Raw genomic sequence first — 12,405 nt, 5'->3', positions numbered from 1 at the left:
CTTGTTCTACTAGCTTGAGGTCAGCAGTTAGAAAATCCAACAGGAATACTTAAAAACTTCATAAGTAAACTTTAATAAGTAAAAATTACAACCTTCTCCCAGCAATGAAAGTAAATGAAGGTTAAAATGAAAAATAGAGGAATGCTTTGTTGGCTTCTCTCACGAACACAAGCAGCCAGATGGGTTTAGGTGCATGAAGTGGGTACAAGCTCTGAACAAGGGCCAGAGGGGCTGGAAAGAGCTGACCAGATGCAACGCCAAGGCGCTTGGCCAGGCTTCTATCCGGAAGGAAACGGGGTGACAGAGGTGGCTCCGACGCTAGCATAGACCGCTGTCCTCAAAGGACACTGGAAAGACGGTTTATCCCCTCAATCCACAACCCAGCTCTACAGCATTTCGTGGAGCTGACTGAATGCTTCCGAACTTTCTAGACAAGGGAAGGGGCGGGGGAGCAAAGCAGGAGAGGCCCGTGACGCTACAAGGGTTCCTGGGTGGCGCGGGGCCTGAGGAGGAGGCCCCCCAACTCTCTTGGGCAGAGAAGGGGCGAGGCTAGGTCTGCCCGCTTCAGCGGATCCTTAGAACAGGACGAGGTGTGGGAAGGCTGCCCCAGGCCCGTCACCAGCTGAGCCGCGCGGGAACTCTCCGCCCTTTCTGGGCCTTAAGTTCCATTCCCTCGAGAACAAACGGAACGAAGTTTTCTCAATAAGGCTTTAATTTCTCCATCCACTACTCAGAAACCACTTCCACTTTTATTTTCTTCTTTTTCTTTTTCTTTTTGGTGGTGTCACTGTCCTGGGAAAAAGAGAAAGCAAGCCTGTGTTCGCCACGGCCAGTCCGCTCGCAGGGCAGTGCCACGCAACCAGGCGGCCGGCCCTCGCAGCGCCTGCCCACAGCCCGGCTTAACCTCGATTCTGCCCCGAATGCCCAAGCCCTTTAACGACAGGGTGCACGCGGGTCCCCGGCTGCACACCCGCACGGCTACGCACCCCATCTCCCGGCTCGGCTGCGCCCTCGGGAGCAGCCTTGGGCTTCTTGTCCTTCTTCTTCTTCTTCTCCTTCTTCGGCAGCTGAGCAGCCGCTGGGGAGGTTTCATCACTTTCGCTCTCCCGCTTCCGCTACGGTAGAGACGGGACACGGGCGTTAGGGTTCAGGCAAGAACGGACGCGCACATTTCAGGTCAAAGGCACGCAGGACGGGCTCCAAGTGTCGCACCTCACTTGCAAGACACTTGCGCCACCACCGCCTGACCCGACGCTGTCGCGCAGCAGAGGTGGCAGTCAAGGGCAGGCTGGTTCCCAAGCCTCGGCCCCCAAAGGACATTCCAAACAGGTCACAGCACCGCTCACCTTTGGGGTTTTTGCTGCTTCAGCCACCAGCTGTGGGGCTTTTGCTGCTTCAGCCACTGCCGGTGGGGCTTTCACGGCTTTGGCCGCCGCCTCCTTCTTCGCAGGATCACTGCAAGAGATGGCACCGTAAGCCATGTGCGCTGAGCGGCTGGCCGCTCGTAGCCGGCTGCCAACCAGCGTCCCGCGGGCCAGACTCGAAAGGGGTGACTGCGTGTGGTGTGGGCCCAAGGCCCTCCCAGACCGGGGTAGCCAGGGGAAGCACCTGCAAGGCCCCACGGGCCAAGTGCCCGCCATGGTGCGCTGAGCAAGCCGCGCCCCCCACAGCCCAGGCGGCACCGCGTGCGGCCAGGCGCCCCCACCTGTAGTCCACATAGTCCTGCGTCCAGGCGGCGGGCGTGCTGTCGGTGGGCTTGCCGTGCTTGTCCAAAAGGCCCTGCTTGATCATCAGCCTCTTCTGACTCGCCTGGGACCGGCGGGGGGTCAAGGTTAGAGCAGCGTCAGCCCGAGATCAGGAGCGCGCACAGCTCACACCAGAACTCGCCCTCCCGGGAGGAGCCAAGCTGGGCTGGGCCCAGGCTGGGCCCGGGCTGGGCAGAGGCTGCACGGCCGACCGTCCTGGTGGGAGCCACGTCACTCGGACCACAGGGCCTTCTCACCTGCCATTCCTGCTGTCCAGGATGCTGCGCGCACACACACACCCGCCCCCCTCCGCCCTCCCTCAACATCTAGCACCAGGAACCTGGCACAGCGCACCTCAAGTCCAGACCTGTCACCCAGAGTCCCTCACTGGGGACTCCGGAGGGGCCAGGCACCTCTGCCCCCACCAGGCTGAGATCTCCGAGGCCTGAGGCAGGCCCATTTCTACCTACCATGGACTCCCCAGGGCCCAGGGCAAGGACACAAGCTGCCGAGTGAGCGCTCAATGAGGCAAGACACGAGTTCCCATCATGGCTCAGCGGTAACCCGACTAGGATCCATGAGGAAGCGGGTTCGACCCCTGGCCTCGCTCAGTGGGTGAAGGATCCGGCGTTGCCGTGAGCTGTGGTGTAGGTCACAGACGCGGCTCGGATCCCGTGTTGCTGTGGCTCTGGTGTAGGCCGGCAGCTACAGCTCCGATTCGACCCCTAGCCTGGGACCCTCCAGATGCCGCGGGTGCGGCCCTAAAAAGACAAAAAATAAAGTTCACCTAACCCCGACTGAGAACCTTTTTGAAAAGCACAGAAAGAATCCGCCCCTGTCTCTAGACCCGACTTCCGATTAGCAAACATCACCATCATTCAACACCGCTGCTAAAAAAGAAAAGCACAAGGCGAGACAAGTCAGAGCGCTTACTTTGGGACCTAAGCCCCACTTCCGAGGGTACGTGTCCCTCTCCATGATCACCCTCTTGATCTTGGCGACCACGCCGTGGTCGCAGGTGGAGATCACCGCCGTGGTCATTAACGCGACAGCTGCGGGTGGGGGGAGAGAGAAGAGAAGGCTGCGAAGGGGAACACTGGTGACTCACGGACCCCAGACCCATCTCAGAGCCTGAGCCCTACGGCCTCGGCCTTGAGGGGCCCTCTGCCGAGGACCGCGCAGAGAAAAGCCACTATCAGGGGAAGCAAGCCCGGGAAGTCACGTCCAACTTATCTTAGCAAGTTGAAAAAAAACCCCCACCCACGGGTGCTACTCCGTCCAAGAAAAACGGATGCTTCCTCGGCCCTTAGGCGAGGCCTCTCAATAAGTTAAGTCAGAGGCCTGTGTTTCACCCCCGTCACTTGCGCCGGAAAAGCAGCACGTCTTCAGGATCCCTTCCAGGTCTGAGCAAGACCAGCGCGAAGGCGCCCTCCCGGCGGACAGCAGCCCCGGACCAACCCTGAACACACGCGTCATGCTTGCAGCTCCGGCCACACACACGGCCCCTGCGACGGCCGGCCTTTGTCAGCGGCACTCACCGTCCGGGAGTGGACGAGGGGCTGTCCCCTCATCGCGGACGTGCACCCGTCCCCGGCAGGCCAATTCGCGGCGCCACGGCCCCCCACCGCAGCCAGCGGGACACGCGGCAGCGCGCCGCCCTCCCCGCCGCCTGTGCCTGCAGAGCCCCCTCGGTGGGCCCGGCTGGGCCGCTGCCCCTCGTACCCATGCAGATGGCCTCCCCTTTGGTGGTGATGACCACGATCTCCTGGTTGACCTCGATGCCGTCCTCGTACCGGAGGACGCCCGGCAGCATGATCTTCGCCCCGTAGCAGATGGCATTGACCTGCGGGGACGGCCCCACCGTGAGAGGCCGGCCCGGCGCCCAGCCGGCTCGGCAGCGCTTTCGCTGGAAAGCAGGACCCGGGCCTCGTTTCCTGCAGCGGCTCCTCCCCACCCCTCACGAGCGAGCGGGCGGAAGCCCTGGCAGAGCCGGGACACCTGAGAAGAGGCTCCCACGTAGCCGACCAGCCAGCCTGCCTCGCAGGGACCGTCGAGCCCTGGGGACCGAGGTCCAGGCCACCTGCCCCTGAGCTCTCGCTCCCGCACCGTACTCCACCCTCCCCGGGACTCTCCCAGAAGCCACCGTCTGACCCCGGCTGGTGGGGGGGGCACGCTCACGCTCTTCTGTTGGGCGTGATTAAGCTGCTCGGTGACTGTTAGCACCTACACAGTTGAGGTCATCAAACTGTGTAACTGAAGACCCGCATGTGAATGAGGAAGCTCAAATTATTAAACGTATGCAAAACTGTATCTTTTTATGGCTACATGATCCTCAACAATAACTGACTGTGCACTTGGCCGCAAAGAATCTCACCTTCTGAAAGGCCACCTTCTCTGATCGTAATATGCCGTTAGAAATACAAAGGCTATTTACGCCACTCAGCAATGATTTGAAAAGGAAAAAACTCATCCTTAAATCACTACTAAAGAGAAAACCCAAACCAACACAATTAACTGTGTGTTTCCTTTCATCATGAGATGAATTACTCTAACTTTACTTAGTAAATATGCTTAGAAAAAAAGACTTGACAAGCCCAGTGACATTTGGGTTTTACAGCCTCAAACTAGGATTTAAACAAAGACTTGAACTGAGATTCCTAAAGGAGAAATACTTTATCTCTGAAACTCTCAAACCTTTTTTTTTTTTTTTTTTTGGCTTTTTGCCTTTACGTGAGCCACTCCCGTGGCATATGGAGGTTCCCAGGCTAGGGGTCGAATCGGAGCTGTAGCTGCCGGCCTACACCACAGCCACAGCAACGCGGGATCCGAGCCGCGTCTGCGACCTACACCACAGCTCACGGCAACGCCGGATCGTTAACCCACGGAGCAAGGGCAGGGACCGAACCCGCAACCTCATGGTTCCTAGTCGGATTCGTTAACCACTGCGCCACGACGGGAACTCCTCAACCTTTTTTTTTTTTCCTCCTCTTGAGGGCTGTGCCCACAGCATAGGTTAAGTTCCCAGGCCAGGGGTCGAATCGGAGGTGTAGCTGCCGGCCTACACCACAGCCACAGCCACGCTAGGTACGAGCTGCGTCTGCAACCTACACCACAGCTCACAGCAAGGCCTGATTCCCGACCCACTGAGCAAGGCCCGGGATGGAACCCGCATCCTCATGGATACTAGTTAGACTGGTTTCCACTATACCACAGTGGGAACTCCCTAGTCTGAACCTTTCATCCCCATCAAAACAACCCTTGCCAGCAATAATTTAAATAAACCAAGGTTTCTAGTCACATTTCCCGAAGGGCAAATTTTCTGCACCACAAATTGCCTATTTCTTGAACCAAGTTACTTACTTTGGGCGAATTCTGAAAGGAGTTAACTTGCCTGATTTCAAAATGGAATTAGGCCTAATATATATTTGGGTTTGACTTAATGAAAAATTCATCATAAATGCTTCCATTGACAAAAATAAAAGAATCCAGTGTCCAATCTACAAAATCAGAAAAAAAGAAAATACACCCCAAATGAAAAAGCAATTACTAAGTTCAAAAAGTTGTATTTCATGCCTTTAAACAGAATGAAGTTCTCAGAACACTGAGCACAGCCGGTTTTTTTTTGGGGGGGGGGGGCACGCCCGTAGCATGCAGGAGTTCCAAGACCCAGGATCAAACCCCTGCTACAGGAGTTACCCATTGTGGCTCGGCAGAAACGAATCTGACCAGCATCCATGAAGACGCAGGTTCGATCCCTGGCCTTGCTCAATGGGCTAAGGATCCAGTGTTGCCGTGAGCTGTGGTGTACGGAGGCTGGCGGCTACAGCTCCGAATGGACCCCTAGCCTGGGAACCTCCATATGCTATAGGTACGGCCCTAAAAAGACAAAAAAAAAAAAAAAAAAAAAAAAAACAAACCAACAACACCAAAAAAACCATGCTACCACAGTAACCTGAGCCACTGCAGTTACAATGCCAGATCCTTAACCCACTGTACCACCAGGGAACTCCCCACATCTCATTTTTTGAAATCACATTTTGGCCGACTGTGGACTCAAAATCCAGAACTTACCGCACTGTCTTTCATGACCAGCCGCTTATGAGATGTCAATAGCTTTTCCAAAGGGTAGACAACTCGCCGCAGGTAACTCTCATCCTTGTGGTTGTCGTACAGCCACTGGGCGTCAAGCACATCATGCATCGTCACCATGTGGTCCTGAAAAGCAGCCGCAGGTGAAAACGACTCCGCTGCCCCTCGGCCTCCAGTAGCCAGAGGCTCTCAAGGGTCCAAGCTCGCTGCTCTTCACACTTACGCCTCCTTCCCGAAGGCCTCCAACTGGGGACACGTAACCCTAAGCAGGCATCTCTGTCGGCCGAGGAGGCAATGAACAGAGTCACGCTCTCCGGTCAATCACCTCCCCAGCCTGCGTTTCAATGTCCCAAAGTTTAATTAACAGAACAGGGGAGCAGCCCTGAACTGAACTCAACACTTTGGAAACTGCCTTCGCCAGGAGGGGGAGCAGGGAGAGTTCTATCAAGGGCCGAAGGTCCAGGCACCAGCCAGGCGGCCACTCGAGCCACAGCACGTACCTTTTCACTCATGACTCCAGACCGAACTCGCCGAAGTTCCTGCATCTGCCCGCCAACGCCCAGCAGCAAACCAAGGTGTACGCACAGCGTCCGGATGTAAGTGCCGGCCTCACAACTCACCCAGAAGATGCCTAAGACACACACACCAGGGCAGCACATGTTTCTTTCCCTAAGTAAACCCAGGCCCGGCTGCGAAGCCCCAAGTCACTCCATCTGCCCCAGCGAGACGCGAGACCACGGCCGGAGGCCGCGCCCACACCAGACTCCCGCTCGGCCCCCGCGGCCGCCCACCCCCTCACAGGCCTAGCGGCCCACCTAGTCTCCTCTCGGGGTCGAACTCAATCATCTTGCTCTCGTAGACTGTCCGCACCCGCAGCTGTCTCTTCACTGCAGCAATGAGTGGGGGGCGCTGGAACAGGGCACCGGTCAGGGTTTCCAGGGCCTGAGAACCAGCACAAACCACAACAGAGACTCGCTGCATGGACTCTAAATGAGACCAAGGGCCGACGTGGGGAGACAAGCGAAACGCGAAGGGCCTCTCTCGAACCCTCGGGCCCTAACAGGTGCTCTCCATTGCCGAGGCTCTCGTCGGCTCCCCAGGGGCGGCTCAGACCCTCTCCTCAGAAGGGACGTGACTGCCCGTGCCTCTGCCACCTGCAGTCACGTGTCCCAGTCGGCTGCGGCAGCCATGGAAAAGGGCGCAAGACAGGCCAGCCAGGAAAACCGACCTGTCTCCAGAGGCCCGGGGACTCGGAGACCCAAGCTGCTACCTGAAAGGCGCCGGCCCTCCAGTCACAGACTTACCCTAGAGAGCTGAGTCCCCCCTTCGATAGCATTGTGCAGCCGGACAATCCCCACGTACTCTTTGCCTGGAAGATGACAAAAGAGTAGTCAGGCGTGGCCGCTGAGTTTTCTGTATCTTTTATACGCTTCTACCACTCCCACTTTGTGCAACCAGAAAAGGCAGGCAGTTTGACCTCCTTGCTGTTTCTATAAAATTTGCCTCAAGAGCAGGTTCACGGTGCCGATGTGAGAAACGCATGAGGACACCGGCTCCTACGGAGGTCAAAGTCCACAGACTTTCCCAGATGCAGATGAGGGGCGGGGGCTTCAGGCAGAAGCAGCAGCATGGAGTTACAGGTGACAGAGGCCTAGAGCCGGATTCAGCGTGCAGAACTCATACCTCAAACTACAAGAAAGGCAGACCCGCCAGGATCTGGCAGAGGAGAGGCGGTACGCAGAAACCAACAGAACCCCTGCTTATGTTCTGGGGATTTTCGGGGGTCATGCCTGCGCCACAGTAGTGACCCAAGCTGCTGCAATGACCCCCAGGTCCTTAGCCCACTGCACCACCAGGGAACTCCCCTTGTCTGCTTTTACTAATGCAGAGATCACTTCCGAGAACCAAGATGTCATCGAATGGAAAGGAAATGCAGAACGCCTTCCAGCCTCAAAGTGGCCCCCTCGCCCCCTCCACATACCTGCGCTCTGCTGGGACTTCACCAAGCGGGTGGCTCGTTCAATGCACACTATTAAACAGCCGGTCACCTTGGGATCCAGGGTCCCGCTGTGGCCCGTCTTCTCCACCCGAAGGATCCGTCGAATCCAGGCTACCACCTCATGTGAGGAGGGGTTGGAGGGCTTGTCAAGGTTGATGAAGCCTGTCCTGGAACACGGGAAAGACAGCATGGCGTCATGGGCTCTGGTCCTCTAGTGAGAACGCAGTCTGAAGAGGGAAAGAGAAGAGCCCGCCTCGGGAACGGTTACCCGTTACCCGGCGCTTCGGGCAACGCCACCGTGAGACACGCCCACACCTTCCGTAACTGAGGCGCAGGGGTCGTTTTGAGACGTTTCAACAGTCCTGCTCCCAACACCCTACCTGATATAGTCCCCGATCTCCCTCTTCAGAGGATTCGAACCACAAGGAAGAGGAGTGTAATGTGTCGTCCTTACATTTAGCTTGTCAAAATTCTAGAAAGCAACACAAAATAAACAAATCATTAACACGTTGAAAACAAGAGTCAGAACCCCCAACCGAGACATGGCTGCTCGTGGGGGTCTCCTTTGGAGCCTGCTCCTGTGTTTTCATTACCCGCCTCTTTACAGGCTGCAAAGACTAACTTCCGTCGTGATGAATAAGAACGAGACCAACGTGACCCGTCCTCCAGAAAGATTTCTTGGGCTACTACGGAACCAACTCGGCTACGCGTGCAGGCTTATGCATAAAACATGGCCTGGCCTTGACCCACCAAAGAGGCCCAAAATGAGGAGGACTGGCGACAGTTTTGGCAAAACCCGACCAGCCTGTTTCTGCCACGTGCTCCGATCTCGCTTTTCTCAAGTCGGCCACCTTTTTTTCACCCTTTCCCAAGGCTCCGTCTGCAAGCACTCCCTTCAACCGAAGGCCAGCTTTCGTGTGACCCCGTTTCATTTCGTCTTGGTCCTATCGCCACCTCCCACCCCTAGATTTTAACTTTCGCGACAGTAGGGACAGCGCCCCCCTGGTTCACTCGCAGGTCACGACAGAGAACCGCATGCTTTCGAATGACACACGCCGGCCAAGCCGAATCTCGACTGCATGGACTCACACGAGCAAATCCCAGCCTCTTGCCTCGCTCACATATACTGGTTTATCCGAACGCTTCGTCGAGGGATCTTTTACTAACTTTACTCCCGATGTCAGAGCTGCTGCCCGTTACATTGTTTGTGAAAACTGTAATTCGACTCCTTGCTCGACTACGCCATTTACACCCAACCCAAGAGTCCACAAAGTCCAGGGAACACCAGGCGTAGTGTGCAGCTAGACACACTTCAGGGGTCAGGTCCTGTAGCCATCAGCCCGCCTACCTCTGAGAGAAGATACGATTTGCCAACAGCCTCAGAGGTTAAATGACTGGCCTAGGGTCACACACTGCCTGATGCGAGAGGTCTGGTGTCAGAGCACACACACTTTCAAGCACGGCCTGCTGCACAAACTGGTTCAAGTCTGTACCGGGAAGCTAAGTACGAAACTGAGAATGGTTAGAAGTGAGGCACCGACCTGACAGCATACGCACCTTTAGCAACAGGGGCCACTGAGATGTGTCCAACTGAGCCACTTTGGATTCAGGTTTGATGAGAAACTCTTCAGCATGCTGTATTTCCTGCCACAGGACAGAAACACAGCCTGTTAGACTTCCCACTTGATTCTGAACAATTCCATTCCTACCACACAAGTCTGTGCCTTTAAAATAAAAACCAAAGTAGCCTGTGCCTTCTCACCAGGACCTCCAAGGGAAAGCGGCTCAACAGCTCAGAAGGGTGAGTAAAGTGCCACCAAGATATGTGGCACAGGGTATGTGGGTGGGATAAGAAAGAGAATTTCAGGCAGAGCAGTTGGTGTGGCCAACACCCTTTAGCAAAGGCTACCTCTTTAGACAAAACGCTTAGGTTGGCTGGGGTTGTGCAGTTTCTACCCAACCACCACCCAATTCCAGCCCATTCTGCAGAAACCTTTAAAGAATTATCTTCTGTAACTGCTGTCTCAGTAACCTTTCTTTTTAGTAAAAGCGAAGTAAAAGAAATTCCTACTCACAGCCACATCTTCTTCTGGTAATGATTTCCGCTCCTTTTTCTTCTTATGCTTCTTCGGTAAAATAAGTACTTCTACAAAACACGCCAGGATTGGAGTTTTCCCAGAAAATAAAGACGACCAAGTTTAAGTCAGAGAAGGCCACCAGGGCAGGTAGGAAATGCACCGCAGGTGAGACGACGTGGGGGACCACATGCGCGGGCTGAACGCTCGGGTGACGACAGCACTGCACGTGTCGCCTCCCGGCCCGGCTCACCACGTGGCTGCGGCGGGGCTTAAACACGCCAGGGTGCGCGGCCCGCGGGCCCCTAACTTTCCTAAGTGACCGCGGATAATCCCCGAAGGCTAGTGGCTCCCACAACTTCCTTTCGACTTAGGGCTACGCGCTCGCCCGAGCCCCTCCGGCCTCTTGTCGGTCCGCGGCGTCCGACCTGGTGGCAGCGGACGCCTTTTGACGGCGACCCAGAGCCCTAAGGGGCCCTGGATCGCCGGCGGGAGACCCGGGCCGTGTGGCGTCAGGCACCGAGGGGCCCCTCGCTCTCCCGCCCTCACCCGTGGAGCCAAGGCCAAGAGACAAGGTCGACAGGAGGCCCGGCGGCTAGAGCTAGCAGAGCTCGGGCCTCGACGTTGTTCCCCGCACCACCGGCTCTCCCAGCGACGGACCTGGCCCCGGCCGGGGGGATTCAACCCGATCGCCCGGGGAAGAACGACACTTACCTTCCGCGTCCGCCATGTTGCCCGGCAGAGCGTGTGAGCCGCGTGGGCCACCCCCGAGGAAGCGACTACAGACTCCCGCCGCCGTCAGGCCGCGCCGCCAGGGCCCGCCCACCTGTGCGCCGCCCCGTGCGTGTCGTGCAGCGGGGCGGGGTGGGCGGGCTCGGGCTGGCGGGGCGGAGCCCGAAGCGCGCGCGAGACGGCCGCACGATCTCATTGGCGGAAACCCCGAGCCGCGGCTCTTGCGCGCGTGCGCCTTGGGCCTCCCCCACCCCCGTCCCGCCCTCGGCGGCTGGGTCTGGGAGCGCCTGCGCCGCCAGGCCCCGAGGCTGGGATCCTGTGGGCGTGGCCCCGGCGGCCAGTGGGCGTGGCCCCGGCGGCCAGTGGGCGTGGCCCCGGTGGCCGCCCGCTCGGCTCCGGGGCCTGGACCTCGGCGGAGCACCTAGGCTCCCCGCTGAGCGCTCTTTGCGTCCTCTCGCAGGCCCTTTAAGGTTGGTGCCGAATCAGCCTGGGTTAAGAAACGAAGACGTTGAGGCACTGAGAGCTGGAAAGTCACCCCGTCCAGCTAGAGCGGCACTAGCCAATAGAAGTGGAGTGCGAGCCACTTGTGGACTTTTAAATTTTCCAGCCGCCACTTGGAACAAAAGGAAAAGGAAAAAGGTTAAATTGGTTTTAATAGCAAACTTTTTTGAACTCAGTGATCCAAAATATTATCTTGTGCTTTTAGAAGGACCAAACTTGACTTCTGCAGTATTCGTTTAAGAAAGGCTAATCATGAGGAAACATCATGAATAATGCAACATTAGGCAAACCCAAACTGAGGGAGGCCTGCATTCTTAAAAAATATGTAGAGCATGAAAGACAAAGGTTCTAGATCTGTTCCAGATTAAAGAATAATAAAGAGGCATTGACAAATAAAAAATATATATATTATCATGTCTGTAAACCAGCTATAATGGAAAAATAAAAATCATTAAAGTAAAACTTAAAAAAAGGAAAAAAAATTATCGTGTCAACTTATGAGCAACAGACAACATTATGAATGGAATATTTTATAGGGCTTCTTTTCTGTACCAAGTCTTTCCCGCGTGTGTTTTACGCGTCTGGCAAGCCTCAGTTTGGACTCCACGACTGGGCTCCATGCGAAGTGCTCTAGAGGCACAGCTTGCTTGCGGCTGTGGAATCAGACAGCCAAGGAAGACGTGCCCCCAGGTTCAAGTGCTCTTCCCATATCACTGCTGCTCTTCTCACTGCTGTGTCTCTTAACTGGGAGTCCTTAACGGAGCCTGCGCAGACGCGACTGATCCCTAATTCTTTATTGTGATCGTAAATGGAATATGTACCATCTTTTCTAATTCCTCGCTGCTGATAAAACAGGACAGCTATTGCTTTTCTTCCGTTTCCTCCTCTGCCATCCAAGGATTAGATTTTTTTCCATTTTATTTCACTCTGACTTAAAAATATAAAAATATATATGATTGGTTTTTCTCACTTTTATTCAATCTACAATTTATTTTGGTATATACCAAGACAAGAATACTAATGCTCTAACTAGACTCTTTTTTCCCTGTGGCTGCACCTGCCGCATGTGGAAGTTCCAGGGCTGGGGCTCGAACCTGCACCACAGGAGAGACAACTCCAGATCCTTAACCTGCTGCACCACAGCAGGAACTCCCTAACTTGACTTTTTATAGCTATCCAAAGTCCTCAATATCCGCCAATCCGTGCAACCAATTCCTTACTCCCCCCATTATTTTATAATGCTTAACTGATACAGACTTGGCAA

General features: G+C 55.7%; 1 protein-coding gene across 1 annotated transcript; it reads right to left on the bottom strand.

Moving 5' to 3' along the window:
• Positions 697-10,650, bottom strand: DKC1 (dyskerin pseudouridine synthase 1). The gene is given in 15 exon segments (NM_001142668.1): positions 697-792; positions 987-1,115; positions 1,347-1,455; positions 1,706-1,809; positions 2,679-2,797; positions 3,468-3,588; positions 5,817-5,960; positions 6,335-6,465; positions 6,650-6,776; positions 7,139-7,203; positions 7,816-8,000; positions 8,214-8,305; positions 9,391-9,477; positions 9,909-9,979; positions 10,623-10,650. Coding segments are annotated over 15 exon segments (1,566 nt in total). The 5' UTR covers positions 10,639-10,650; the 3' UTR covers positions 697-726.

This window comes from Sus scrofa, chromosome X (genome assembly GCF_000003025.6).
Source record: "Sus scrofa isolate TJ Tabasco breed Duroc chromosome X, Sscrofa11.1, whole genome shotgun sequence".
Classification (NCBI taxonomy): Eukaryota; Metazoa; Chordata; class Mammalia; order Artiodactyla; family Suidae; genus Sus; species Sus scrofa.
This window is presented reverse-complemented; position numbering and strand designations above follow the sequence as displayed.